Below are 27,891 nucleotides of genomic sequence, written 5' to 3' on the forward strand. Positions count from 1 at the left end.
CCACCGGTGCTCTGTAGGGGTCACTTTCTTCTCCATGTGAAGGACGCGTCCTCTAACCCCGCTGCCCTTGCAAACATCTAGTAGCCAGCATTTATCCTTTAATGCTGACACTCCTCCCCTCTTCCTGGGTGGGCCGCGTGGAGACGAGGCTTTGGGACACGGGGCACGTGGCTTCCTAGGCTGGTAGGAGGCCTGAGTCCCGCCTGACAACGCAGAGGAACTGAGGCTGCGGGTTCCTGACGTGCAGGGAATACTGCTGCGACAGGGACCCTTTCTTCCAAGCGCCCGAGAGAAACTGGCTTTGCTTGGTGTCTCAGTAGCCGTGCATGGGCCTCCAGGCGTCAGAGACTGCGTTCCACCGCAGACAACAGAAGGCCAAGTTCACAGGCTTCACTGTGGAGCCCGAAGCCCGGAGACAGGCAGGCTGGTGAGGACCAGCATCCCAGAGTCCTCTTCTCTTTCCTCTCTGCAACCTTTCCAGGCCGAGTCTCGTCCTCGGGGTTGAAAGATGGCGGCTGCCCCTCACCCTCACTCTGGTCTCTCCGGGAGGTGTCCGCTCTTGGGCCACGGGCCAGACCCTCCCCTTGTGCTGCCCCCTCCGCTGCTAAGTGTTCTCCAGGCCCTTTGATCCCGATGCCCAAAGCTTGAGACTCACTAGAGACCACGCTGTCAGCTCCCACCACACCTTTGGTAATCTGCTTAGGTGTCTTCTCCTCCATCGAGTTATGAGCCCCGGGAGTTTGAGGCCAGGCTCCCACACACAGTCGCTACTAGGTAATCACGGTTACCTCTTAGGTCATTATAATAGCCCTGTTCCAGGCGCACGCTATCAAGGAGGTACTATTACAGCTAGTCCCACTTTACAGGTGAGAAAACCGAGGCAGGAGAGGGCTACGTGCCACATTTACATGTCAGTGAAAGGGCCGTGATGGGAACCTGGGCTGCTGGCTCCAGTCCTACACCTGTAGTCACTGCTCAGCACTGCCTCCCAGGAGAACACTTGATTAGACAAAGAGCGAGACGGCAGGTGACGTCCAGCCTGCTTTGGAAAGGGTGTCTTACGCTGCAGGGGGATGTGTGGCTCCTCCCCTCCAGCTTGTGACTCACTTTTGACCCATCTGCCGGCCCGGCTCTCCTGCCTAAAGCCGGGAGCCCAGTGCAGGTGGGGACAGCCCTGCTGGGGTGCAGGCCCAGATTCAGTGCCTTCAGGCCAAAGGTCAGTTACAGCCTCTTGGCAGGGCTCCTGGGCGGTGCCCGTCCTCTCTCCCCCGACCCCTCCCCTTTCCCTTCCACGTCCCCGTCACAGATGTAAAATCTGCCCGGCCACGTCTGACGCTTCCAACCACAGGCGTTCAGCAACAGTCTTGCTCCAAATCCTGCCTCCTATTTTCATATTTCCTGTGGCGTTTTATAGAAATAGCAGAACAATTGCTCATCCGCAGGGGGTAGAGCGAGCGAGGTTTTATATAATCAAACGTTAAAGTGACAAAGTTTTCCAGCCGACGGGGGGAAGTAGAGGGCGGGAAGTCGGGATGCGGACGGTCCAGGGGTGAATGGGGAGCCTGGGCCGGCGTCGGTGAGGCTGCATCCAGCCCGACCCCTCTTCGCACCTGTGACGAGGGCCGTGGACGCCACCTGCGCCCGCAGCTCTGCCTCTCTTTCCAGGGAGTTGCAGCTTCACCTCCAGGGGGTGAGTCTCTGCCAAAGGCTTCGACTCAGGCGGACCTCTGCATTTTAGAAGCATTGATAATTTATTTCCATCCCCTGCATGGCGGAGGAGAAAAGAAAATGGAGGTTCATCTCCCAGAAGGAGGATTCCTAGCGCGATGAGGGACAGAGACCAGAAACATCTGTCTGCAGCAAGCATGCTCTGAGTTTCCCATAAACACACGTTTCCATGAAAACCAAACAAAGGAACAGGAGAGACAGGCCAGACACGTTCCCACATTTAAATGAGCCCCGTGGCCTCGTTCCTTCCCAGGGCGGCAGGGAGCAGAGGGCGTGGGCGGGGGTCTGGCCCAGCCTCGCCCCCGGTGGTCCTCACCACCGCCCCTTCCCGCACGCACTGGGGCACGTGGGCCGGCTCTCCGGACACTTGTTCTTTGATGTGCACTAAGTGGAACATAATTACCCACTTTGTCACATCGCATGTGACTTTGACGGCCCAGCATGTGGGTTTTTTAAAAAATACATTAGAAGGTCTTCAAGGGGAAACCGCGTTCCTTTGGGGGTGGTTTCAGGACTTCTACGTGGTTCCAAACCACAGGACCACCAGAGCCAGTCCCTCTGGTGAGAGGCAGCCGCTTTCCCTCCATGGCCTGTCACCTCCACGCAGGTGGAAAGGGCAGACAAGGAAGGGCAGGGTGGGGCGGGAGAGAGGGGCCCAGCCGAAAGGATTTAATGAACAGTCGGGGGAAGGATGAGAAAGAACACAAGACCCGCGAGCACTGAGATAAACTGTCCCCAAACCAGGGCTGATGTCCCTGCCGGAACCCGCTGCCCGCACCTTCACACACATGCTGTGAGGCAGGCGTTTGTGCCTTTCCCAGGTCCCCCTACTCCAAGTCTCATCTCTCTTGCTCACCAAGACGCCATCCCAGAGCAGCACTCGCCTCCTCTGCCAGGAGCCTCCTCTCTGACACCCAGGTCCCTTTTCTACAGGCAAGCGCCTGGCCATCCTGAGACAGCGGTCTCCTGTGCATGTGGACACACCCATGCACACCCTCCCACACCCCCGTGACCCTCAGAGCAGTCCATCTTTGTGGAGACACACACTACAGCCCCTGGAAACAGAGCTCCCTGAACACGGGTTGAGCCTGTGAAGGCTGCTAGAAATCCGGCTGTGCGTGTCCTTAAACGTGCAGCCTGCTCATTACTGCAATTAATTGGCGTTGCTGCGCTCCTGGGGAGGCAGCCGGCCGGTCACAAGCCTGGCGGCGGCCCGCTGCGTGCAGGGGCCGCAGAGGCAGGGCTGCGCCCCGGGCAGTGTCCGCAGGGGAGGACACAGGAAAGCCACACGCGTTTTCTGTTTTTGTAAAGCACGGTTGCGCTAGTGGGTTTATATTAGCAATTTTCAATCATCTTTTATTAGTGCTGGATTGATCTTCTGTCCATTTTCTTAATGGATTAAAGCATAACGATCTGAAGAACATTCATCCCCGGTCAGCTGACTGAAGCAGCTCCGCCGCCCAAATGCGTAGTAAGAGGCTCCGAGCCCCTCAGGCAAACCCCTTTGGGTGAGAACAGAGTGGTGCTGACAGAAGTGGAGTTTCTCCAGGACGAGGCTGACCAAGGGTTCCATGCCATTTGTGTATGTCTCTGGCTGGACCGAGTCTGGCTGTGAGATGGCAGGTCTCAGGAAATTTCTGGACTCATTCACACAGTCTTTCATTCTGGCCTCATTCTAAGCAAGCCCTTCACTGTGCCAAGGGTGCAAATGAACCCCAGCTTCAGTCTGGCTTCACTGTGTGAACATGACTCAAGGGGTAAGCTCTGAAGTTCTCCGTGTCCTCATGTAGGAAGCGAGGACATTGACCTAGGTGACCCATGTGGGTCTTTTCAGCTCTAAAGTAAACCGGTCCAATCAAAAGACAAAGACCTCATTGTAGTTTTGACTTGCATTTCTCTGGTACTTAGTGATATGAATAATTTTTTCATGGGGAATCTAAAAAAAAAAAGACACAAATGAACTTATTTATAAAACAGAAACAGACTTACAGACATAGAGAACAAACTTACGGTTACCATGAGGGCAGGGGGATGGGGAAGGATAAATTAGGAGTTTGGGATTAACAGATACACACTACTATATATAAAATAGATAAACAACAAGGTCCTTCTGTGCAGCACAGGGAACTATATTCAATATCTTGTAGTCACCTGTAATGAAAAAGAATATGAAAAGGAATATATGCATGTACATGTGTGACTGAGACATGATGCTCTGCACCAGAAATTGACACAACATTGTAAACTGACTAGACTTCAATTAAAACTAAAAGACCAAGACAAAGAACCTCCTGGCAATAAGCTTACCTGCTTGTAGGGAAGGTTCTGCATGTTTAGACCCACTTAAAACACAGGGCAATGTATTTTACATGCTAGAGAAAGTATGAAACATCACAGGAATCCAGAAGAGGGAGACATTTCTCACAGAGATGAGCAGAGGGGGCTGCATGGAAGAGGGGTCGTGGCAGGCACATACTGAGGAGGGCGTGTTTCACGTGCAGGGATGGCGTGGTGGAGGGGACATGGCATGTGATGGTAACGCTGCACTCCTGGGAGGGGAGGAAAGGGAATCTGAGAGGCATGGTGTCTTGAACTGCAAAGGAAGAGGCCATTTCAGGAGGGAGGTCAGTGTTTCCGGGGGCCTCATGCTGCTGAGAGGTGGAGGAGGTGAACCACTGTGTCCTGACAAACAGCCTCCAGACGGCAGGCACCGGGTCCCCCGGCGGCCCCGCCGGGGCTGTGCCACCGCCCCGCCGTGCTCTCGGTGGTGGAACAGTATTCGAGCTCCCCAAGGCCGCGGTGCCTGTAAGTCCTGCTCATTGTTCTGTGGACAAGTGCTGCTTCTCCAGAAGCTCAGAGGTGACACAGCGGGAGATCTGACATCCCGGACAGTCTTCCCTTTCTTCCCACGACGCGTGCTTCCACCGGCCGGCTTTCCAACCGCGGATCTTGTGCTCGGGCATCTGCCCTGCTTGTCCCTCATGAATTATTCCCATTGTCCTCCTGAAGTCCCCCCACCCGCCCACAGCCACGGCGGAGGGAGTCTCCACACGAAGGAGGCTGGGTCCGTGCGTTTATTAAACCGCGCTCAAGGGAAGCGTGTCTTGAGCGTGTTGTCGAGAGGGAGGGTCTGCGCCCGAGCTCCTAGCCGTTCAACCGGGGGGACCCTGTTGGCTTCCTTCACAAGTGTGAGCCTGGGCTGGCCCATGCATCACAGTGGGGGCGACGGTTCTGCTGGGCAAAGCGCTTGAGGGAGAATCAAACCCCACAATAGGAGAGACTTTATTTGGTAAATCCAACATTTTGACACCAATCATGGTCATTATAAGCATGCAGAGAGCAATCATCTTTATCATTTTAATAAGCTCATCCACCGTTCCACAAAAGAAGGCACAGATGTGGCTCAGAACGGCGCGCGCGTGTTACATAGCTTCTCTCAAGCGGTTTCCTTTGCTGCTGGGCGCTCGCGGCCGGTTTCTAACCTCAGTCAGGCACGCGGTGCATCTCACCTGTCTTCTGTGCATTTTCCACCTGGACGTGGGGTTTCTCTGGTGCCTCCAGGGGACGTTTGGCTGCATGGCTCTCGCGAAGTGCTACCACGTTCTGGCCTCTGGGTGCCTGCGCTCAGGTGGTGGAGGGAACTGAAGGGTCTTGGGTGTCCAAGCTCTGTCTGTCTTCCTAACTAGGAGCCATCAGTCACCTTGCAGACCGGAGCAGGGGAGAGCTCTTGGTCCTTGTCCTGGACCGGCAGCGGCGCTCAGGTCAGCCCACACCCTCCAGGGGCAAGAGCATCTTTCCCCTGGCGGGAGGGGGCGTCTCATCCCAGGGGACCTGCAGCAGGGGCCCCACCCTCCTGAGCGCACAGAGGCCGCACTTCTGCCTCCAGATGGAAGCTTCTCTCCTGCCCCTGCCGCTCGTTCCCTGGGAACAGTGTCGCACGTCCCTTCTCTCCCCTAAGGCAGAGCTCCGGCATCCTTTTTGGAGCTTAGGGGTCACTTTGCAGCACCCAGCTCTATGTTGGAGGACTCTCCCTTGTCTGCAAGGGTACAGGGAGGAAGAAGAGGGCAAGGACAGCGGAGAAGAACAGATGGAAGGTGTGGCCAGTGTGGCTTCGGTTATGTGTAGGGGTTTTTACAGGGTTAGAGGTTTTTCAGAAAGTGCCCTTGTACATCACTTGCTTTGTGGGCCCTGGTTCTTCAGGTCAAGTCCCTTTGAATCACATCACTGCTGATCTAAAATATATTTGAAAGTGTGAACATTGGAGAGGGAAGAGGCGGAGCCAGAAGCCCACGCATGCAGACATAGGGACACAGATGACTCAGTTTGCTTCTTCACAGAGGCGATCATGACGCTGGTTGCTTTGCTGGCAGGTTAGCTAGTGCGGGGGAGCTGTGTTAATTAACGTCATAAAGAATTGCAAAAGCATACAAACTTTGGAAGCACCCTGGTGCCCTGGGCTTCTTGGTGCAGGAGCCAGCCTGGGTGTGCCAGGGTTTGGAAGAGTGAGGGAATGAGAGACAGCAGGCAGCAGGAAGCAAAGGAAACGTGTGCAGAGCAAGACCAGCTCGAGGCTGGGTGAAGGAGTCTGGAGCCGCGTACCACCATTGTAAAGTTAAGCCGGTTCTCCTGATGAGATGTGGACGGGACACTTCAGATGCTTTGGACTGCAAGTGGTCAAACCCTAACTTAATAAACTTAGGATATTAGGGCATGAAAGAAGCCTGGAGGTAGGGTGTCTGCAGGCTTGGTAACGGCGTCTGGGACCCAGGGTCTCACAGCTGGCCTCCATCAGGCTTGAGATGTGGGGTCTTCATTCCATAAGTGTGTGTGTGTTGGGGCCGTCGCTGCATTTCCCCAGCCCTCACACCATGCCTGCGGTCCAGGGCAGGGGTGCGGGGGGCCGGAAGTGTGCACCTGCATCTTTTTGATGAGGGTGGGAGACCCAGCCCGTCTGCCATGCACGTGCTCAGCCGTCGCTGCCAAAGACCCGGGAAAGTGAAGAGCTGGCATTTTTAGCCTCTGTTGTGGGAGGCAGGCTCTGCCAGTAGAAGAGAAAGGAGGGGAGAAAAGAGGATTTTACATCGATGTCGTCAGCACCTAGTGCCTTAGTAAGCGATGGGCTTGCAGATGCAGATCTGCGTTTGTCAGGAAGCTTTCGCTCTCCACACCTGAGACGACCGCGAGCGCTCCTGATCTGCCAGCAACACGCCGACCCGCACCCCCCTCCGATGTGTTCAGACTGTAAAGCTTCAGTTTTGCAGGACCCCCCCCCAACAGATCATTCCCAGCCACAGACCCTCCTGGATATGCCTGTGGCGCATGCAGTGTAGACTGGATGCCTCCAGTTTACCCCTTCCAGGCAACAGAGTGTGACTGAGGGCTGGGGAGGCACTTCCCCCCCAGCCTCCACCCCTGTAGTTTGGCGACCTTGTGAGGTGCACTAGCCCTGCAAACCTGGATGTGGTACCACATGTGTACAGGGCCCTGGAAACCAGTATGAAGCCCCGCTTGGGCCTGACAGACAGGGGGCAGTTCTACTGAGAAGCCGGGCAGAAGGCCCAGGGAGAAATTAGTCAGCTGTTGGGTGACACTGCCTAACCGCAGGCCTCCATCTGCCTGCACCCTTCCCTTCCAGACCAGGAACTGGTCGTGTTTGCTCGTAACCCTCCGCTCTCCCCGAGTCGGAGCCGCTGCAGAGCCGCCCTCCCGGAGGACCAGAGCGACCAGAGCGGCGGACGGAAGTCGGCCCTGCTCCTCACTCCTTCCCGGTGCATTTTTCATCATTAAAGGGGAAATGTCATTTTGGTGACAAATACTAGTAGGATTGGTGTCAGGATTGAATCTTTCTTTCTCTGTCAGCCTGGCTTCACACAAGCCTAAGACAATGTCCCGTTAAAAGGCCACTTCCATTTCCAAGTCCAGCAGCGAGCGGGAAGGGCAGGCTTCGGCTGTGATGGATGGGCTTGGTCAAGGCTGGAGCTGCGCTGCGGAGCACAGCTGGGGCCTGACCCTTCCAGCGCCAGGAGGGCCCGAGGCAGTTTCTGGACAACCCAGGCCTTCTTCCTGCCTGATTTCTGTTGCAAACCAAGCATTACAAAGAGGACACCTGCAGCTCTATTTGGCCACAAGTTTTTAGGGATTGAAGATTTGCCATCATGAATGGTGTAGACAGTGATATAAATCCAAACCCTCCTCTGGGGAGGCTGACCCAGAAATGAAAATTTCCATTTTCTTTCGGCACAAATGCAGGCCAAGCTCTCTGGGTGGTTTCCTTGGTGCAGACCCGAGCCTTGAGAGAGCTGGCGGGAGCGACAAGTCCCACCTCGGAGCACGCCTCCTCGGAGGTCCTACATAAAACCAGCTTTCAGAACTCATTTAGAGCTCAATGTCCTCAAGCTAAAGTAATAAAAATAGTACCTGGGCTGTCTCTCTCAACGACTGAGATGCCCGTTCAATGTAACAGGTGTTGGTTGAGCACACACTCCGGGCCGCACATGTTGGTCAGCCCTGGGGAGGAGCCGCAACACACGAGGAGGGGTCCCTGTGTCCAGAGAGCTTCTGCTCTCCTCGGTGGGCCCAGACAAGCAGGCCGTCAGCTACGGTACAAAAAGCACGTGCACTAAGTCCAACATTTTAAAACAAATCTCATCGAGGTGGGTATGTGTAGATCCTAGAGGTTTGAGTCTAACCAACGGGGCAGAGTGGCAGAGGGGCATCTGCAAAGCACTGTTTTATGGAGAAAGTGGAAGTTTAACTGGTGCTTGAGGTCTGAGTGGGATTTAGGAACCTGTGGGTGGGAGGGGAGGGAAGGAGATACTGCAGATGGAAAGCATGAGTGTTTGGCTTGGGATGTGCGGAGAGGCTGAGGGCGTGGACCCTGGGTGTGCAGCCTCCCTGGCCCCCCTGCACTGAATGGCAGGCGTGTCTCTGCAGTTGCACTGATAACCAGTTGCCCACAAGTGTCTGTTCTCCAGCATCACCCCCGCCCCCCTGCCCCGGTTTAGGTAGAGGCAGGGTTGGAGGCAGAGAGCTGAGCTGCAATTTAGTTGAAATAGTAGAGAAAAGAAACAAGGGGCACCTTAGTGGTGGGAGTGGAGCCTAGGAAGGAGGAGGAATGGAGGGGACGTACCTCCACCTGTGCGATACGGGATGTCCGCGGTGAGACTTAAAGAAAACACTGTGCAGATATTGTTGCTGTCTGAGTGGAATGCCATTACGTTCACTTCCACAAAGGGAATCTGAAACCCTGAAAAGATGCAGTGACTTTTCCAAAGACACAGAGCAGGTCAGGAATTGCATTAGACACTGAATGCCTCTGACCTACATTCTCACTCTAATTACCAATGTGAAGGAGCATTACCTCGCGTGGAGCATTATAAGCAGAGAACCAGAGCAAAGCCAGTACAGAGGTGGAAGCACCTTCTGGAAGTAGCCACATGCCACGTGCTCTACTTAGCACCCCACTGCTTTATGGAACGCCTGGGAAACTCTGGGATTCCGCACAAAGATCAGGGTTCTCCAATCCATCCGCTTCCGTGTTTGCTTCTGCCTCTAAATATTCATCAGTAACATTTAAGACAAAGGAGAGATAATTACAAGGAGAGGTTTTTCAAGACATTAAAGGTTAACAGGATTCTTGGCATTTGTGTCCTGTCAATTTCCATGTAATTATGCTCAATTCCCAGAATTCAGGGGCAGTTGTGACTGGTAATGCTTAAAGATGATATCCTTGGAAAATTTATAAGATCGTTTTTCAAAACGTTCAGGTTCAAACCCAGCACCTGGCTCATAGTCTGATGATTACTAATGTTCTTGGGTGAGAGTAGTAGTAAGTCCTACGTTGGAGACTGGGATGAAGGTGGATTTTTCTGTGAGAATGTGGTGAGCTAGCTTTCCCAGGAGCGAAACGCGTATACTGGAAATATTTACATGACCCGATGTGTAGGCGTCTCCTATTTTGGTCTGATAGATAACAAGAACACGGGGTGGGGCGCTCCAGTTCCCTAGAACTCTGCAGCCTCTTGGAAGGAAGAAAGGGGTCTGCAGAGATGTCTGTGTGTGGAGACGTCCAACCAGCTGGCCTCGTGGACGGACATTGAGATGTCAGGTTCTAGATGTCCATTCAGTCACCGTGCTCCCATCGATTCAGTGCTGAGTGTGTTTTGCCTTGTTCTGGGCTGAGAGAGAGTGATCATGAACAAGGCGCCGTCCCTCCCTCCTTCGGTTCTCTTGTACCTTCACACTTGACCTTTGTAACACGCATTCCCCGTGAGACTCACTCACGACCCACACAGTCGTTTCCAGCGTGTGTCTCCACAGCAGACTGCAGCCTTGGGGGCTGGGAGGAGGCCAGGACAGTCCCTGCTGCCTTATGTCACCTGCCCGGGTACGTACCTGCTGCATGGATGTGAGAAGGCGGCCCGCATCCCAGCTGGGCAGTCAGGAGCGACCTTCCAACCCAGCGCCTTGAGCCTGGACTTGGGAGAAAATGTCCCAGGGCGCTTCTGGTCTTCGGCTTGCCGTGTCTTCGGATCCCTGGGGCCCTGCGTGTGCTGTCCAGCTGTGTCTTCAGCAAATGGAAGTGGCTAATAGAGTTTCCCAGAGGAAGCTGTGGTTAGACTCCGTCTGGAGAGGCAAATGGTACGGAGCATAAGCTCTGAACACAGGTCTGTGTAGTTTCTATTGTGTTGGACTATGTCACAGCTCTCCTCCACAAGAGTGAAAAAGCAAAGCATTGCATGGAAAATGGATGGCTCCCCATCCTGCCTTCAAAGGTGGGCTGACACCGGGAAGCCAGGAGGTGGTGAAGAAAGACCATTGGACCAGGGGTGGAAAGGCACATGGAGTCATCCCGCTCTTATTAGGAGCTGAGCCTTCGGAAGGAGGGAGTCCAGAGAGGTGAGGGAAGCGCCCCAAACACGTCGGGAGGTACTGGCCGCGGGGTGGACTGGGGTCACAGCCATTGTTACGAGAGGCAGTGAGGACTCAGACACGGAAGGAATGGGCGAGGGAGCGGAGGATGGACAGAGGCAGTCAGACTAACTCTGCCTGACGGGGGCTTTGGCCCTGCTCGGGGTTCACACGAATTACACACCCATCCGTGTTCTTGCAGCATTTCATAAATGTCCTTACCCAGTGCACACAAATGTTCTGGCGTGGGCGTGTGTAAGGTGTGCGGGGTAGGCTACGTGTAATTCCATCATCCCCAGTGATGCGGACAATAGGATTACTGCGTAGATGGGAACCTGACATTAGGGAGGTCACAGCAGGTCATGTCAGTTCAGACGCCCTCCTTACCTGTCTAGGACAGTGGTAATTTTGCATGGAAATCATACTTCAAAGGTTAGAGATATACATCAGACACCCCTAACCTAATAAACCAGTACAGATCCACCACCCATTAATTTATCCACATCTCCATTTATCCTATTTAGCTATTATTTTGGCCTGTCTAACCTTTTATACGGACGTGCTTGTTTTCATCCTTAAACTGCCATCTTTCAATTTCTTGGCATTCTTTTGATTTCCAGCCAGCACTTGGTCATTAAGTGTGTGTAGATCTTATCCTTCCATGTCATGAATACCAAATGTCTTCATCTTCCTAACGGTCCTTCGTTTGGAAGTCCCCAGCCTGCCGGAAAATAATTTTTAATTTTTGAATTTTCCCCAGCTGTACTATTCACTTAAATTCAACAAATATTTATCAAAAACGTATGATATGGCATTGTGCGAGGCTGCAGGAATAGAAGAGACAGAATTTAAACTCTCACAAGTATTATTCATGTCAGACATTCCAACGCAGTGGGCATTCCCCCAGGCTGAACAGGGAAGTCATGGTCTTTACGAGGAAGTCAGAACTTCAAAGGATGGTTAGACCTGAGCCTGAAAACGATGGGACACTATTCTTGACAGAATCGCAGCATATGCAAAGGCCCTGCGTTGAGAAAGAGGAACCTTGAGGGATTAAAATCATCATAAAGTCAAAAGTGGTGTGGCTCAATAAAGGAAGAGGGGACAGGAGGAACGGACAGAGCCTCAGAAAGCACTTAAAGGGTCTGGGACTCTATTCAAATTGCCGCGTGGAGCCAGTAAAGACTGAGTCAGGAGAGGAGTGACATGGCTCAGATTTTCAGGAAAACCTTATTTCACTGTGGAGTTTGAAACAGATCCAGCAAGAACAGAGGGAGGACATCCCTGGAAGGGGGTCTCGTGATCCAAAGAAGAGAACGAGACGGCGCCGCGGCCAGGCCAGGGTGAGGGGCTGAGGCCGAGGGAGGGGGCCGCATGCGTCAGGCTGTGGATGGAGAACTCAGAGGGGGGAAGACTGGCCGGAACCGGGCGGGAGGGGCCGGTGGTGACTGGAGCCATGAGTCGTGACTCAGAACTGGGCACGTGAAGTTCCTGACTCTTCCTGAGCTGCCGTGACAACTATTATGAGTAACATTTGAAGAATTGATACACAGTCATCTTGAGTAAAGGAAACATTTCTTGGTTTCTATTTTTCCAATATTCTTCAAATAGCTTTCATCAAATATTAGGCCCAGCATTTATTTTTGGCACAAAGTCCTGAGACCTGCCGACAACAATCTGTACTATCATCGTCCCGAGGGTATCGTAAGGACCGCGGCTTGGGGGCCAGCGGTCATGACTGTTTCCAACGTTGTTTTCCTGGGTTGTTAAAAAAAAAAATAGATGCTGGCGGCCTGTGTGGAGTCTGTACCACACACGAGGCCCATCACTGGGTACTTTATGTGCCATCTCATTTAGCCTGCACAGCAAATGTATGGGGCAGGCGATACTCCTATTTAATACAGGAGAAAACTGGGGCTCTGAGGGGCAAGGAAATCACCCAAGGGCAAGCTGGCAACTTGTGGGGCTTAGGCTGAAAGTCAGAGCCATGAAGCCTGACATCCACACCTGGTCCACTCCTCCTCGGCCCTCCTGCCCCATCGCCCAGCCTCCAGCGTCAAATAGCACGCTTTGCATGGTCTTTCCTCAAATGTTCTCCTCTGCACGCGCCCGCTCCTCTGCACGCTCATGTAGCTCTGTGGGTTATTTGCAGCTCCTCCATGTCAACGGAAGATTTAATTACTCAAGGGGCCTTAATGTCTTCTGCAAACTTGGGAGCGTTCTTTATGAATTCCCTTTGACAGATCATTGACAGAAATATTACATTTGGTTTATCCCAGCAACTCTCCCCTGGGGAATCTGGTACTAATGCTTCTCCGTATAGAAACATGCCAGTCTCTCCTTGATTTGTGTTTTAGCTTGAAGCTAATTCTCTACTTTGGGGGGAAAAAATGTTTGTCTCCTCATTACCCATTTCCTTTTCAAGCATCTTTGGTCCTGACCCCTGGTGGACACCGCTGTGAAAGCTTCGGTGGGTCATTTTCCTGCGTCGCCCCTTAGTCACACGTTCGCGCACAACGTTGTCCCTGCTCTCCCTCCCCCGGTTCAGAGCTACCTGGTCCTCACCCAAGTTCACTGTCCCAGGCCACTCCCAAGATGCTTGTGGCTCTCCGCTAACCTGGATGAACAAAGTGTAGACAAGGTTCAGGGAACTCACTGCCACGTCGGCTCCCGGGTTGGCAGGGATGGGACGTCCTACCTGCAGCCTCGGGGGCTTTGTGGGAAACATCCTGAGCTGCCAAAGGCGATGCCAAAAAGACAGACAGACGCAAGCCGGGGAGTGCAGAAGCCTGCAGAAACGTGTTCAATTATTTCCTCAATTTCTAAGATTCAATAAAACAAAGAATAGAGACACTTTGAATACGGAGGAGGATTTGTTTTCTGACTGAAGACATGGCACGGATTTGTGTAGTGTCTTTAGTCTAACTTGACGGTGATTGAAGTAAAGGAGAGAAAAGCAAGTGGGGTAGCTGGCGTGTGAGATCAGTCAGAAACACGGGGAAGTGTGGGCCCCGCAGGCGGTGCAGACGGGAAGCCTTCTGCAAGCAGACAGCTGAGGGGAGGTCTGGTCCTCTTAAAAATAGGTGGGGTGCCTTCCCATCTGCCCGCCCGCCCCATCTCTGCCCGCTGCTCCTCCTGCCCAAGTCCATCGCGTACCCACCCCCCACCCCTCTCCAGGCCCTGCAAGGCAGGCAGTGAACACTCACAAGTCTAGCTCAGGGACCTACACCTTTAGAAACCTCAGGGTGAGTTATTTCAGTCTCCACCACTTCCCACTTCTTGAGGAAAGTTACCTCGGCGTGAACACTAACCCATCAGATTAGCTGTTTACCTTCAATGTGTACGTTTCACTAGTAAACTGATTTCATGAAACCAATGAGCATGTGTGTGTGTGCTGTAGAAATGTCGTCAACGTGTTAAAAATCATAGCAAAATAACATCCCAGAGGTTCAGCTGGAGCTACATTTATAATAAAAAATATTGATTGATTTCAGGGGTGGCAAAGCTCAGTTTTACCCAGTTACACTCTCACTGCCCCTTCTAAAGCAGCATGACTCAGGGATGAATTCACAGCTTAGTCTTTTATATACAGCTGCCATTACAAAATGTTCTTTGTGACACACAGAATTATATCTGCAGCTGTCTATATCTACATATACGTACACACACACACAGAATTTGCTACGTATCCTAAACGGCTTATCCTAAGAAACTCAGGAGAGACTCACCAAAAAAAAAAAAAAAAAAAAAGAAAAGAAACAAAAACAAAAAGCAAACCCAGAATGAGTCTAAGAAAAAAAAAAGTACCAAAAAGGAAAGAAAGAGAGAGAGAAATTCAAAATAAAAAAGAAGAGGCTGGAGAGAGAGATGTCTGGAACACACGATAAATAAAGCCCTTACTGAAGAGCTGGGATGAAGAGACCCCAGAAAGTCCAAAGACACAGGGTATAAAACTTGCTAGTCCCGTTGACCTCGAAAGCCCTTCCAACCATGATATTCTAACAGTCTAGTCTTAAAAGGATGGCTTAAATACGCTCTTTATGGCCAGAAGCCTGGCGCAGGCGATGATCCAGACTGCCGTGTCCCAGCTAGGCGTTAGGGGAAGATTCCCAGACGGGCCATTAATTTAGATTTAATAGGACAGTTACTGTAAGTTTAAATAAATGCCAGTTAAATATTAACAGCCTATTTATTGAAGATTAACACTGCTGGTTGCATTGTGGAATTTTCTTTTCCTTAAAGAAACCCTTTACCGGAAGACTTTTAATCACCTTGGCGCTTCCATCGCCTGCCTTAGATCCAGGGCAGCTCGTTAATTACTTTGTACCGCAGTTTTCTGAGTTTTGATGTGGACACCTTGGTGGATGAGGACGGTGGACGGCTGGGAGGAGGAGCGAGATTTCTCGACAGGAGGAACTCATGAGCAAAGAAGAGTGTTGAGAAGCGTGCAGACCGCACGCTGTGGGAGTTGGAAGGGGACATGGAGGTCACTTGACTCACATGCCTCACTTAGAAGGGAAGCAGAAGTGACCCAGGCAACGCCAGGGAGCCAGTAAGTGACCGACTGGGGGCCAAATGCAGCGCCCTGGTCCCCAGCCCTCCCCCAGGCTATCATCTTGCTCTCGAATAGTGCTTCTAACTCTCAAAAGTGCATTGGCCCATTTGGATGCGTCAGGCACTGGATTTTCCCAAAGACCCACGTATTGTGGAGAGGTTGGTTCTCTTGAAAAGAAAGAAGCTAAGAAATCAAAACGAGCAAGCGACTTATTTAAGGAGGCACAATGATGGCCTGAATTAAGACTTGGATCCAGATTCTCTGGTTCACAAAATATTTACAAAATGCCACCTCCAATCAAAAGTACCGTCGAACCCATGCGTACAAATGGAGTGTACTGAGCAAATCGTTATCTCTTTGAAATTCACCTCTGCTGCTGCCGCTTCTGGCTGAGGAGAAAATGCAGAAAATGCAGGAAACAAAGGTTCAAGTGAGACGTGAGTGAATGGCGGGTGATTAGGGAGAAAGGCATGCGGGGGAGACGGAAGGCTAGGCCCTCCGATGGGAGCTTCGGGGTTTAAGCCCCAAATTTGGGGGCGAGTGAGATGACCGTTCAAAGGGCTCCTTCTAGGTGAGAAGCCAAGAGAGAGTCTGGTGGGGCTGCGTCCTGCAGACATCAGAACGGGTGTGTCTGTGCGGGCGGGCGGGCGTGTGCCGGTAGCCCTGCTCCCGTGCCCGAGGCCACCGGCTAATCCTGCAGCGCGGCCGTGGGCTGTCCCACGCAGGCCCTGGGAGGTGAGGCAGGCTCTGCGGATCAGTGTCCAGTGTCTGGTGTCAGTCTGGACCCGACCCGGGGCAGGGGGCTTTGGCCCACAGGAGCCCACGGGAGCCAAGAGGGGCCAAAGCCCCATGAAAAGGACACAGGTACTACTTAGCCTGGGCGGGGCAGCCCGTCTTGCTCTCAGGCCGCTTCCCCTTGCCGGGTCCACGTGGGAGCAGGGCAGATCCGCGTTCCCAGGAAGCCCCGTCCTCCTTCTCAAGTGCAGGCTGGTTGTATCTGTGCGTTTTTCAAGACACTGGGGTGGGAACCAGAGGGTCCCCTCTTCCTGCCCTGGTTTGAAGGCTAAGCTACTCCCCTTTCCGCCCACATCTCAGCGGGAAGTGTCTGCCCCGTCCCCGGGACGACACCCTTGGGCTGTGCACAGGGCTGGTGCCCTCGGGCTGCTCCCGGGTTCCCAGAGTGGATACCAGGCCCGGACCCTCTGGAGGAGGGAGGCCCACGCACCAGCCTCCCCTCCAGGCCCCGTGCTGGGCCCCTGCGGAGGAGCAGGCCCTGTGCTGAAGGCTGTCCATCCGGGCTCTCCCTGCAGCCCCGCACCAGCCCGCTCTGGTCCATACCGTTCTCACCACCAGCTCACAGGCGAGGTCACCCCACAGGGTCGCACGGCTGGTGATGGAGGAGACGATGCTCCCCTTCGGGCCTGTCTGACTCCAAAGCCCCTGGTCATTCTTAATCAATAAATATGCACTGAAGGAATCAATGAATGCATGAACACAGGACGCGGAAGCAGTCGGGGTTTTCAGTCGGCAGAGCACTTCAGACGTACCCAGCCCAGGCTTACACGAGCGCAGTCTGTGAACATAAAACGCAGTCTGCCCAGGCTCCTTCCGGTCGGTCTTGGGTTGTGGAACATTCTTTTCAGCCTGCAATCAGATTCCCGCCCAGCCGCCTGCCCATTCATCTCTTCTCACTGTTAAGCCCCAGTTTAAAGCCATTTCTTCAGGGAAACGTCTTGTGGTCTCCCAGATTCCATGAGAGACTTCTACCATGTGCATCCTTCCATCCCCCACCCCCCATGCTTACCGCCCTTGTGTCTACCATCCGGTCAAGTTTTTGCCTTAACGTCTGTCTCCTCTGCTAGGGCTGGACGCACGCTGATTTGTTTCTGTCTCTCTCGCCCACAGCATAAACCCACCACCTAGTGCATCTCTGGCACTTCGTGTGCACTAAATAAAAACATCCTTGTCAGGAGCATGAATTTCTTCCCTACATTTAAAAATCCTTGAGAGCCCCCCTCCCCCTCCCCCTCCGGTGCCACTTTAAATGGAGCTCAGGAAACCACGGTCAGTGCCTGGAAATCTGAACACGCATCATGGGATCAGCTTCCCACGGGAGAGACACATCCCAGCTCTCTTTTCTCAGCAGAGAGAGTGCGCTCGGGGCCTCCAGGGAGCGTGGGGCTGAGTTCATTACAGCTTGAACTTTCGTGGACGGAAATGAAGCGAGAACCACTGATCAACCCAACAGCCCTAGACTGTGAGCAAACTGAGGGCAGGGCGATGTCTTTCGTCTTCGTATCTCTGACTCCCAGCACAGCTCCTGGCCTGCAGGAGGCGCTCAGAGTCTACTTGTTGAGGTTTGCTGACTACACTGAGTTCCGCTGACTAACCAGATGCCCAGAGGTACCCACACTGGGCAGTAACGGTTGTGTTTCCGTGGTTCTCCCATTTGCCACAGATGCAGCAAAGGAGATCTACGACTTAGCCCTTCAGCAGGGCCCTCACCTGACAGGGAGAGCAGAGCGGACACTGGAGCCAGAGCCAGCCGTCCTGAGTTCTCGTCCTGACTTGCCAGTTGTTACCCTTATGTCCTGTGATACACGAGTCCTCCCCCTGGGTTCACAACCCCGCTTATGAGATGAGTGGTTTACGTTCAATACCTTTCCAGGCTCCTTCTGGCCACATCCCTCTGGGGTTCTGTGAATCCAGGGTCTTCTTAGAACCCACAGCCTAGATAAGGAGAGATTCTTCCTGGGGACCTCTGGCTCTGGCGATGTTCCCCTGTGGGGCACCCGCTCTGGCTTTGGTGATATTTTGACTTTGGTCATTTGTGCTGCTTTGCTTTACTTTTCTGTCCGATGATTCCACTGACCACCTCTCCACTTTTTGTACCCAACAGAGCTTCACGCCTTTCAGAGTCCGTGGGCAGCCTGACCCCGGCCACTCCCCCCCATCCTCCGCCTCCTCCACTGTCCCTGTTCCTGGCCGCTTCGCTCTCCCGGACGTTTCTTCCCCGTCTCCAGGTTGCTCTTTGGCTTTTCCCACTGGGGCCCTAACATGCTAGACAGTGGACAGTGGCTGCATTTGGATCCTATATTCCTCTAAGGGGAGAAGGCAGCACGCATTTTCCCAGAGTCCAGCCCTGCTACTCCCTAAGCCACCTCCTTAGCCAGACGGACGCAGCCTGTTCGATTCCCCCTCCCGCCGCCTGTGCGGTGCCAGGCCGCCCTCACTGCCCTGCGCGTCGCAGCCTCTCGCCCGCGCGCCTATGTGGAGTCTCCGCCAGGAGAGGGGGCCTGTCGCCTTGTCAGGGAAGGAGAAGCCGCCCTGGCATTTGTTCAGCGAGGGCCCTTCTTTGGGTCCGTGTGTGTGGAACGTGCACTGCTCTCTTGCTGGGCCCCCGCTTGCTGCAGGGAACACAGAGTCAAACACAAACAACAGCTGAGCTCACTTTCCCGGCGAGTCTCCCCCCTTCCAAGCCTGCTTCAGCGCGGAGACGCCGCGGCTGCCAAGAGCCTCCGACGGCCCGCGTCCTCACCTGCCCGCCAGCGCTCCAGGGTCTGCCCGGCACGCTCCTGCGCTCCCCCTCCTTCGCAGTCATGGGATTATTAAGGGGCATATGATTGCGTTCCTCTGCTCAGACAGGGGGTGTGTGTGTGTGTGAGTGTGTGTGCCTGTGTGTGTGTACATGTGTGCCTGTGTGTGTACGTGTGTGCCTGTGTGTGTGCGTGTGTGCCTGTGTGTGTGTGCGTGTGTGTTGAGTGTGTGCCTGTGTGTGTGTGCGTGCCTGTGTGTGCCTGTGTGTGTGCGCCTGTGTGTGCCTGTGTGAGTACGTGTGCGCACGCCGTGAGCTTGAAAGGCATTGTCCTGTAGATGTTTTTATAACCTGGAGCAGTTACAGCTGTCAGCACGGAGACAAGCTGTGACAAGCCGATCTGTGTGTGCAGTGTATGTGCATGCAGGAGGGAGAGGCGGCGGGAGGGCGGCGGGGGATGCAGAGGTGGGCGCTCGTAAGGGGTCTGCTTTCCAGGGGGTAGAAAGGGAGTTGCTTCTATAAAGGACACAAATAATGAAATTGCTCTGACTGCCATGCCGTTTTCATGAACTCAGATATGCTGGGAAAAAATAAAATAAATCCAGCCGTTCCTATGAAGCAAGGGGCAGGATGTAAGATCAGCCACTCAGTGTTGTTTACATTTCGGGATTAGGGAGTGAGAAGGGAGTTGACATATGATTTTGATCTTCCTCTATTCAAACCACTTCAATAACAAGTTTCAGTAAAACGGATCCTGCCCTGTTACCTGTGCGGGCATCCCTGGCCTCTCACCGCTTTCTCACCTTCCGTTTTTGAATGCAGTTTGGATTCCCTGGGCCCACAGAGCAGCTATGCGGTCGCCAGGGGCTTTTCTTTGTCCACCCTGAGCGTTACCTGCTCTCTGCTGGGTCTTCTGCCGGCCAGGCTGGGAGGCTGTTGCTCGCCACTCCGCCTTCCCTGGCCGGGGACAGAGATGGTTTGCCTGTCTGAGATCAACCGCACGCAGACCGGTATGAACCGAACACCTTGCAGAGCCTGCGAGGAGAGTTATTTTTCTTCCTGGCTATAGTAATGAAGTGGTGGCAGGCAAAACGTATTAATAAACCATCTTCCACCTTAAATGGATTTCTAAGTATTTTGCTGTAGAGTTAATCATGTCTGTGGGCCCCTGGGGAAGGCCTGTTGTTGTCATTACCCACATTCCTAGATGCGAAAACTAATGTGTATTTGTACATGCCTGGGAATTAGAGGCAAGAGCCAGGGTGAGAATTCATCACGAAGGGACCCATCCCTCCATTCTCAAGCCTGTAGGGAAATGGCTCCAAAGCCCAGAGTGAGACCCTCTTGCCTCTTCACTGCTGACATTTCTTTCCCCTTGAGGGGTAGGCTGTGTTTACGAAGAGGAGTTGGGGGGGAGCGGGAGGGGTGGTTCAAAACAGGTGGATGGAAGATGAGAGGTAACCCCTTGGCTTCTGCAGAAGGAGAACCCCAAATTCGGCAGACTGAAAGTTAGTGATCCTGATCTCAGGCCCGGTGTTTGCTATCACAGAACGTCATAGCTGGTGAGATCCACAGTTTCCCATTGCAAAGTGAAGCTAAAGCAGAGACACGTGAGAAAGGACTCGTGCTGAAATAGGCTCCTTCTCCTCCTTTTCTCTCCAAAGGATGAACAAAGCCTCCTGCTCTCTGTAGACATATTTTTTTTTTCCTGATAGTAAAGTCATTCTTTGTGGCCATAAGTTGACAATTGACTTTTTTGGTGCTATCTATCAAGTGGTCCCTACTGGCCAAAACGAGCAGATGGGTTTTCCTGAGAATTTAATATCAGAAAAGTCACCAGAGGAGACGAGGGGGAAATGGGTGCAGTGATGGATTAGGAGATCCACAGTGTAAGCTGCTTGACTTTCCATGGCCAATCACTTTCTGGTCAATTGTTAAAACAGGGAGGGGGCGTGATGACTGAAACGCCGTCATCACTCAGACGCATGTGATCTCCACCTAAGTGGGGCGACCCCTTGAAAGGTGCATGGACTTCTGTGGCACCTAGACCCTTACAGTATCGGTGATTCCATTAGAATGATTCGGCTCTTTGGTGTTGGCTGGATGGCTTTTGGGGAGAACATTTTTGTTGTTGTCATTTAACAGCTGTTTAAAAACCAAAAAAAGCTTCCTGGTTGGATTTGGTAGAGAGTCTAGGCGGAAAACAAAGCCACTGCTGCCTCCTCTCTCTCCCCAGGGAGAATCTGGGTCAGTGCAGGGAGCTCAGACTGGAGTCCCCGAGAAGAGAGCGTGCTGGTGTCAGCGTGCTGGGTGGGCTGTGCGTCTCTGGGCTTCCCCCCTGGTTCAGGAGCCTAGCCCAGGAGGGAAGGAACTGCATCCCATCGGAGCTGAAGTCAAAGGAAACATACAACTGTAGGCACAGAGGGACCCACAGCAGCCAGAGAGGGGGAGTGACAGGAGCTGAGGCCTGTGCAGCTTTTCCCTGGGTTTCAAGAATTTGGAAAGCACACCTCTTAGGAGGAGATCAGCTCTGTAAGAGTGAAGCCCAGGAGACCTGGGAGTATCGATAAAGCCAGGGGCTCACAGTCATTCATCTGAGTGAGCACTTTGCAGGGCTAGCATCTTTTAATGTCGACAAAACAAGAATAAAGAATGTTAAGTCGGTGTCGGAACTTGACCAAAATTTTGATGTGGTTTTGCCAGTTTCGCACACTAAAAGGCTTCTGGGATCTTGCATTTGTTTTATATATGGAAGATCTCTATTTAGAGGTGTTTAATGCAGCTTTTGGGGCGGGGGGGTGCTGACAGTTGAATAAAAATGAGATTATTCTAAAACATCCTCCCAACACTTTAAATTTACTCTAAATGCTAATGAATTAATCTGATAAATTTAAAGGTGCACGCATGCATTCTGCAGGGTTTTCCTTTTCTAGTTAATTAGTTTGTGACCCTTATTAAGATGTCTTGGGCTTATTAAGACTGCGTGGTAACTTTGCCTTTCTCCTGAATTTGGGAGTGATGGCTCTTCAAGGGGCGAAATGGTTAAACTCCTCGCCTGGGCTCGTGCGCGGCCGCGGCGCGGCGCGGCGGGGGTTAAGGTGGGCGCCCGCGCCCCGCGCCCCGCGCCCGCCGCCCGCCGGGATGCGCGCAGCCCGCCCGCTCGCTCGGCGCCGGCACCGCGGAGAGTGGCGGTCAGTGATGGAGCCGCTGCCATGACAACCCCGGCGGTCGGGGCCCGCGCGCGTCGGGGCTGCTCCCGGGAGGCCGGCGGCGCGGAGGCCGGGGGCGGCCGCTGAGCGTGGCGTCCGCGCGGCTCCGGGGCCGGCAGCGCCTCGCCTTCCCCAGCGCGCGAGCGAGAGAGCAAGCGAGCCAGGGGCGGCCGCCGTGCGCTCCCGCCTCGGCCGCCGCCGCCGCGGAGACCGCCCCGCCGAGACCGGCCGCATCGCGGGGGCTGCAGCGCGCGTCTGGGCTCGGACGAAGTTGACCGAGGCGGCTGCCGCAGCATCCCCGGTCCGGATCGCGCGAAGCCCGGCGTCGCCTCGCCTCCTGGCTCACCCCTGCGCCTCCTGCGTGCTCCACTTTCCAGCTCCGCTATTGCTGCAGACTGTCTTCTGCTGGCCATCCTTCCACCGAAACTTACAAAGAAAGTGTCGGATTTGCCCTTGCTGGAACTGAGGGATTCAGACCACCTCTGCGCAGCCGGATCTCACCCACCCCCTGTCCCCTTCTGGTACCAAAGTGCTCACTGCTCTCCGAAGTGCCATGCCTGAACTGTTACGGGGAAGAAGGGGCTCCTGAGCCGTGCCGCACCTCGGCACCTGTCTTGCGCTTCCCCTCTCTCGGCCACCTCCCCTGGCCGAAGCAGCACCGAGGGAGCCCCCTTTGGATGCCCTCCGTGGAGACTGCTTCTCCGAGGCCGGAGCGCTGAGGCTGGATTTGGGGAGGAATAGGAGACTTGGAGGAGTCTGCGCGCTCTACTCCTGCCCGCGCCTCTGGGTCCCCGTGCTCGCTCCCCCACCCCACCCACTTCCTGTGCGCGCCCAGGGGGCGTGTGCCGAGCCGCTGCCGGAGTTCTGGGAAGTTGTGGCTGTCGAGGATGGGGGTCTGTGGGTACCTGTTCCTGCCCTGGAAGTGCCTCGTGGTCGTGTCTCTCAGGCTGCTGTTCCTTGTACCCACAGGAGTGCCCGTGCGCAGCGGAGATGCCACCTTCCCCAAAGCTATGGACAACGTGACGGTCCGGCAGGGGGAGAGCGCCACCCTCAGGTAGGGAGCCGCCATTCTTCTTTGAATTGACAATGATTTGTGTTGGGGGCGTGGGGGGAGAGGGGCCGGGGTGCGGGTGTGTATACCGGAGCCGCTGGCGGAGGGGTTGCTGGCTCGCTGGGCTGCAGCATTCACAGATGAGCTGGGTGCCCTGGGAAAGTGGTGGTCGTGGGGAAACGCTCCGAGGTTCGGTTCGGGAGATGAGCTGTCTCCCCAAAACCGGCCTCCTTGGCTCAGGACTTGGTAAGCAGGAGGGATGGCTGGGCCAGGGAGCCTCGGGGATCGAGTCCGGTGGCCTGAGCACAGTCTGTGCCCAAACCTGGTATCCGTGGTGACTGGGGGCCTGCCTGGGGCCCAGCGTGAGCAGTCTTCTCTGAAGTTAATGAGCCCAAAGGCTGGGTCTGGCTTCCTGTGAATGCAGTCACCCTGCCCACACCAGGGGGGCTGTCAGCCTGGCCCCCCTGTTGGGGCAGACCTGCTGTTCTGTCTCAGGTCTGACTGTCCTGGGCTTTCCTGGGTTGTCCTCATGCCATGAGCTGGTGGCCAGAGGGATGCACTTTCTCCTGTCTGAACATGGCTCACTGAGATTGAGGTCGTGGAGAAGAGTCTGGTTTGTCCCTGGAAAAGCGTTTCTGGTTACCTGTGCCGTCCACGGAAGCAGTGTGTGCAGAACTCATGTACTGAGCAGAAACTAGGTTTCCGTGTTGAGCTGGGTCCTGGGGTTAAGGCTTGCGGGAACTGGAGGGGGAGGAGGAGAACCTTGGCCATGTGTTGTGTAAGGCAGGAGGGTCTGTCTCCCTTTTGACCCTGCCTCCTGAAATGCTAACTCAACTTGCAGCATCTGAGAGCGTGCCGCTCACAGGAGGGCACCGCGGAGCCGTGGCTGTAATGGGAGCGTGTACACTCTGGAATTTTATGAGAGTCAGCGTGAGGCAGAAGTTAGGAAGGTTTATGGGAGGAATGATAAGCCTGCTTAAGTAACATTTTCCAAACTGGGCCACTGAGCTGACTGCAAGGCAGCATGGCGATCTTCCCATCCTTTGCCCCCGAAGATTCTTGGAGAGAGAAGCTCGTGCTGATGCCCACGGCTCTTCCCTTTGTGGCTGTTCTTCTAAGGCTGGATTGTTCTTGGGTGGCGCGTGTAAGGCAATACCCACGGGACAGAAAATGTCGAGGCCAGGGCATTGGGCCGCAGAGCTGGTTTGTCGGGATGCTATCAAAGGAAGTGTGTGATTTCAGAGCCTGTCAAGGCCTGAGGCACCATGTCCTTCATCGTTGGGGAGGTAATCCCCATGCCCCAGGGAGCGCTCGGCACTTACGGGTTCCGGACGCCCACCTCTTCCACTGAGACCTTTGGGGACTGTTTTGAGCAAAGGTTAAATATCTGACAGCCTCACACCTGAAATAGCTGGGTACCTGCTTTATAAAGGATTTCATGGAAACTCCAAATAGGCCGTGACTTCAGAGTTCTTGGAAGGAAAACAAAAGCAAACCTCTAAAGCCACATGGTCAGTGATGTTTAGTGTTTTCAGGGTGTCTCCTTTGTCCCTAACCCTTGACTGCAAGGAGGAACCCACAAGAGACAAGATGGAGACAGTCTTACCTGGAGAACATTTTAGAATTGAACGGGATGGTGCTTTCCAGGAGAAGGTGGGAGGCCATCAGCTCCAAAAGAGATGTGGAGATAAAGAAATAGCCAAGGGGCCTGGACAGACAGTGGCTCCCATGTTGTAGGAACAGTGAGGGGTCTGGACAGGCAGGATGTGGTCTTCAGAAGGCGGCACCCAGGCTCATGAGAAGCAGGAGTCCACAGAGGGCTGATGAGGCAGGTGCTCAGCCAGGGGCCGGGCCTGGGGTCAGAGCAGCTCCTCCTTAAACTCGCCTCCTCCTGGCCTGGCTGGCTTCTCTTTCTTTGTCTCCCCCCGCCCCAGGCCTCTTCCTGACTCACTCGGAGGCCCCACCCCAGTCTCTGTCCTGCACTCAGTTCTCTTTGGATATTCACATATGCTCTGGACGCACTGGTCTTGATTGGTTGCAGATGGAGGAAGGGGGCCTACAAAGACCCTCCTGGGACAGCCCCTGACACTGAGCGCCAGCCTCTGGGACTGCTTGTCTTCCTGACATGCAGGAGGAAGACCCTCCCAGGGGAGGGAGCCCTGCAGGGCCGGAACTAGAGGATCTGGGGTCCGCCTGCCCCCAGCCTGCTGGCCGCGGGCCTGATTTAGGGTGCGCGCGGGGCGGCAGGTGCTGGGGTGGAGGCGCCCAGGCCGCCGCAGGATGGCCTTCGCCCTCAGGCTCTGGTGCGCGCCCTGGGGTGCGGAGGGCCGCCGTGCTGGCGTGTGCTTTTGTGGTCGGGGAGCCCTTAAGCACTCCAGCACAGCTCTGTGCTTTGTGATTCTGCGTGCAGAGAAGCATGTAGGAATTTCAGAATGTATTTTGTTGGCATCAAACTTGCTAAATTTGCACATAAGCTGATTCCAGGCTGCAGAAATCCAGTGGCTCAGAGCTCTGGGTTCTGTTACTTTTGCTTTTATTGTGCGTATGTGGGTCTCCTCTTTCTTTTGTCTTTCCTCCCCTTCCTTCTTTCCTGCCTTCCTCTCTCCCTTCCTCCCTTCGTCCCTCCCTTCCTTCTTCTTTTGTTCAGCACGTGACCAAGCTACACAGACCACAGCTAGGCAGGCGCTGAGCATGCTGCTCTGCCTGGAGAGCCACCCTGTCCACACCACCCTGGGTGACACAAGGTTCATGCATGTAGTTTCCTTCTCAACCAGCAGAGGACTTTTTGCTTTATTTTCATTTGATTCTGCTTTGTTCTCACCAGTTTCATTTTTTGAGCATCTTTTGCAGTTCGCCCCAAAATGAATGCTTCAGCCACAGCTTCTAGTGCAAGGAAACTTCTTAGAAGGTTTTATTTTCTCCAGTTGGTGCTACTGACCCTCCTGGAGGGACTGGGAAACCTTCCACCTGCTGTGGTGTCCACAGCCTGAATAGAACTCCGGGCAATTTGCAGTCTCCCACTCTTTCTGTCTTCCTGCCAATAGTCTGCATGGAGATTTGTTTAAAAGGGTGAGGTCTCATAAAACAGAATGTGCCATCATTAGAAGAAGAACCAAAGTTTATTGGGCACTCCCCATGTCCTAGGGGTATTCTGAGTGTGTTGAACACGGCCTCACCCATCCTCTAACCATAACATTCACATTTAACCCCAGTAAAACCCCTCTGATTATAGGTGCCATTATTACCCCCATTTTATAGATGAGAAAACTGAGGCTTGGGGAGTTTACATAATTTGATTAAGTTTGCACCGCTAGGAGGTTTGGCCACCAGGTCCTGAGGCAGCAGTACCAATAATGCTAAAAAGAGGAGCTGTACTGCAGTCACCGGGCGCTCGCTCACAGGGAGGCCTCACGACCGCTCTCTGACATAGACCTGCTTGTCTCCATCTCGTGGACAAGGAAGCTGAGGCCCGGAGCGGGGTTCTACCTGGCCTCATGCACGTGGGCACGTGGCAGAGCTGGGATGCTGACTCCGGACTCTGCACGGCAAGCCTGCCCCACTGCCCTCTGAGGCCTCCCAGCTCCCCGCTGGCACCCGCCCTGTTTCCTCTTGCACCCCGTCTGACTCTCTGTCTTCTTTCTCTGCGTGGATTGGGGAGCGGCTCTCTCTTGAAAGCAGGGATCCTGCTCTGCCGTGCTGTGAATCCTGTGTGCTCCCAGGCATTTACCAAGCAGATGCAATCGCTGAACACAGCCCGTCTAAGACTGTGGTCGACCAACCAAGGTGTCCTGAGCAGTTTTTCCTTGAAGGATACTGAGATCTCCTCTCAGAGCCTTGGGTCCGACCCACAAGGCCAGGCTGTGGACGCAGAGGCCACCGACAGCCGAGACAGATGTGCCCATTGACAGATGGGTGGGAGTCCGCCTGGGGTCAGAAGGGCACCCTCTGTCCCGGTGAGCGGAGCTGCGCTCCTTTGACCAGAGCAGGAGGGCCTGAGATGCCCAGCATTGTGGCTGTCTTAATTAGAGACAGTCCCTAAGTGTCACCGCGTCACTTGGTGACTTTGATGAATGCATTTCGTGCTTTCATGGATTCTGCAAGTAAGGCAGCAACCAGTGAAGTGAATTATTTCCTTGGGCTCATCTGCTGAGTGAGTATCCGAGGTGAACGTCAGGCACCCAGACTGCAGGCTTGGCCGCTGTGTGGTGGTGCCTTTTTTTTTTAATGAGTTGAGAATGGAAGGTCTGAGAAATGTCTAAGATGGAAGTTGGGCTTCAGTGTGGTGGTTCCATGGAACAGCAGAGACACCGTGGTTCCCACACCTGAGAAAACCCGTGGGGCCCTCTTCGAGATGGCGGAGGCTGGGCATATCATCCACTTCATGGGAAGCACTTCATTTTACAAGCTGGTGGATTCTCCCTTAGTCTCTCCAGCTACTCCATGGCCTTTTGAGCCTGGAACTACGCCTTCTTCAAGTCTGCACCCCAGGACCTGGCACGTGCCTCAGACCATGGCTGTTGCTGATAGAGTCTGAGTGACAGACCCCCCCCATCCTTCACCTGCTCTGCTGTCGACGTCCTGGCCTTTCTGTTTCATGAACACAGACGACTTTCTCTTGCTAGAGCCTCCCCGTGCGTGGCTCCCAGCGTGGGGGCTCCTCCCACTCCAGACCTGCCCGTGGATGGTGGGTCATCATTTTGGCCTCAGCTCCTGCGAAATCCCCTCCCAGATAAAAATAACCCCCACCAATTCCTGCAGCCTCAGACACCAGCACACCTCCTTCTCCAGAGCAGTCGTCTGCACCTGAGGTCTTCCTGTTCCTTTATTTGGTCCTGTGCTCATCTTCCCCAGCTGGACTGTCATTTCCTTGTGGGCAGGAACCTTCTGCCTCCTTCTTGCCGGG

At 54.1% G+C, this 27,891-nt stretch overlaps 1 protein-coding gene across 3 annotated transcripts in view; it reads left to right on the plus strand.

Annotated features, from left to right (window-relative positions):
• NTM (neurotrimin) overlaps window positions 1–27,891 on the plus strand; it is an 826,130-nt gene that overhangs the window by 443,900 nt on the left and 354,339 nt on the right. For all 3 annotated transcript variants that reach the window (XM_074356875.1, XM_074356873.1, XM_074356874.1), the window contains one exon: window positions 22,907–22,991. In XM_074356875.1, coding sequence (XP_074212976.1) covers window positions 22,907–22,991 — 85 coding nt within the window. The remainder of the gene's footprint in view (window positions 1–22,906; window positions 22,992–27,891) is intronic.

This window comes from Camelus bactrianus, chromosome 33 (assembly GCF_048773025.1).
Source record: "Camelus bactrianus isolate YW-2024 breed Bactrian camel chromosome 33, ASM4877302v1, whole genome shotgun sequence".
NCBI lineage: Eukaryota > Metazoa > Chordata > Mammalia > Artiodactyla > Camelidae > Camelus > Camelus bactrianus.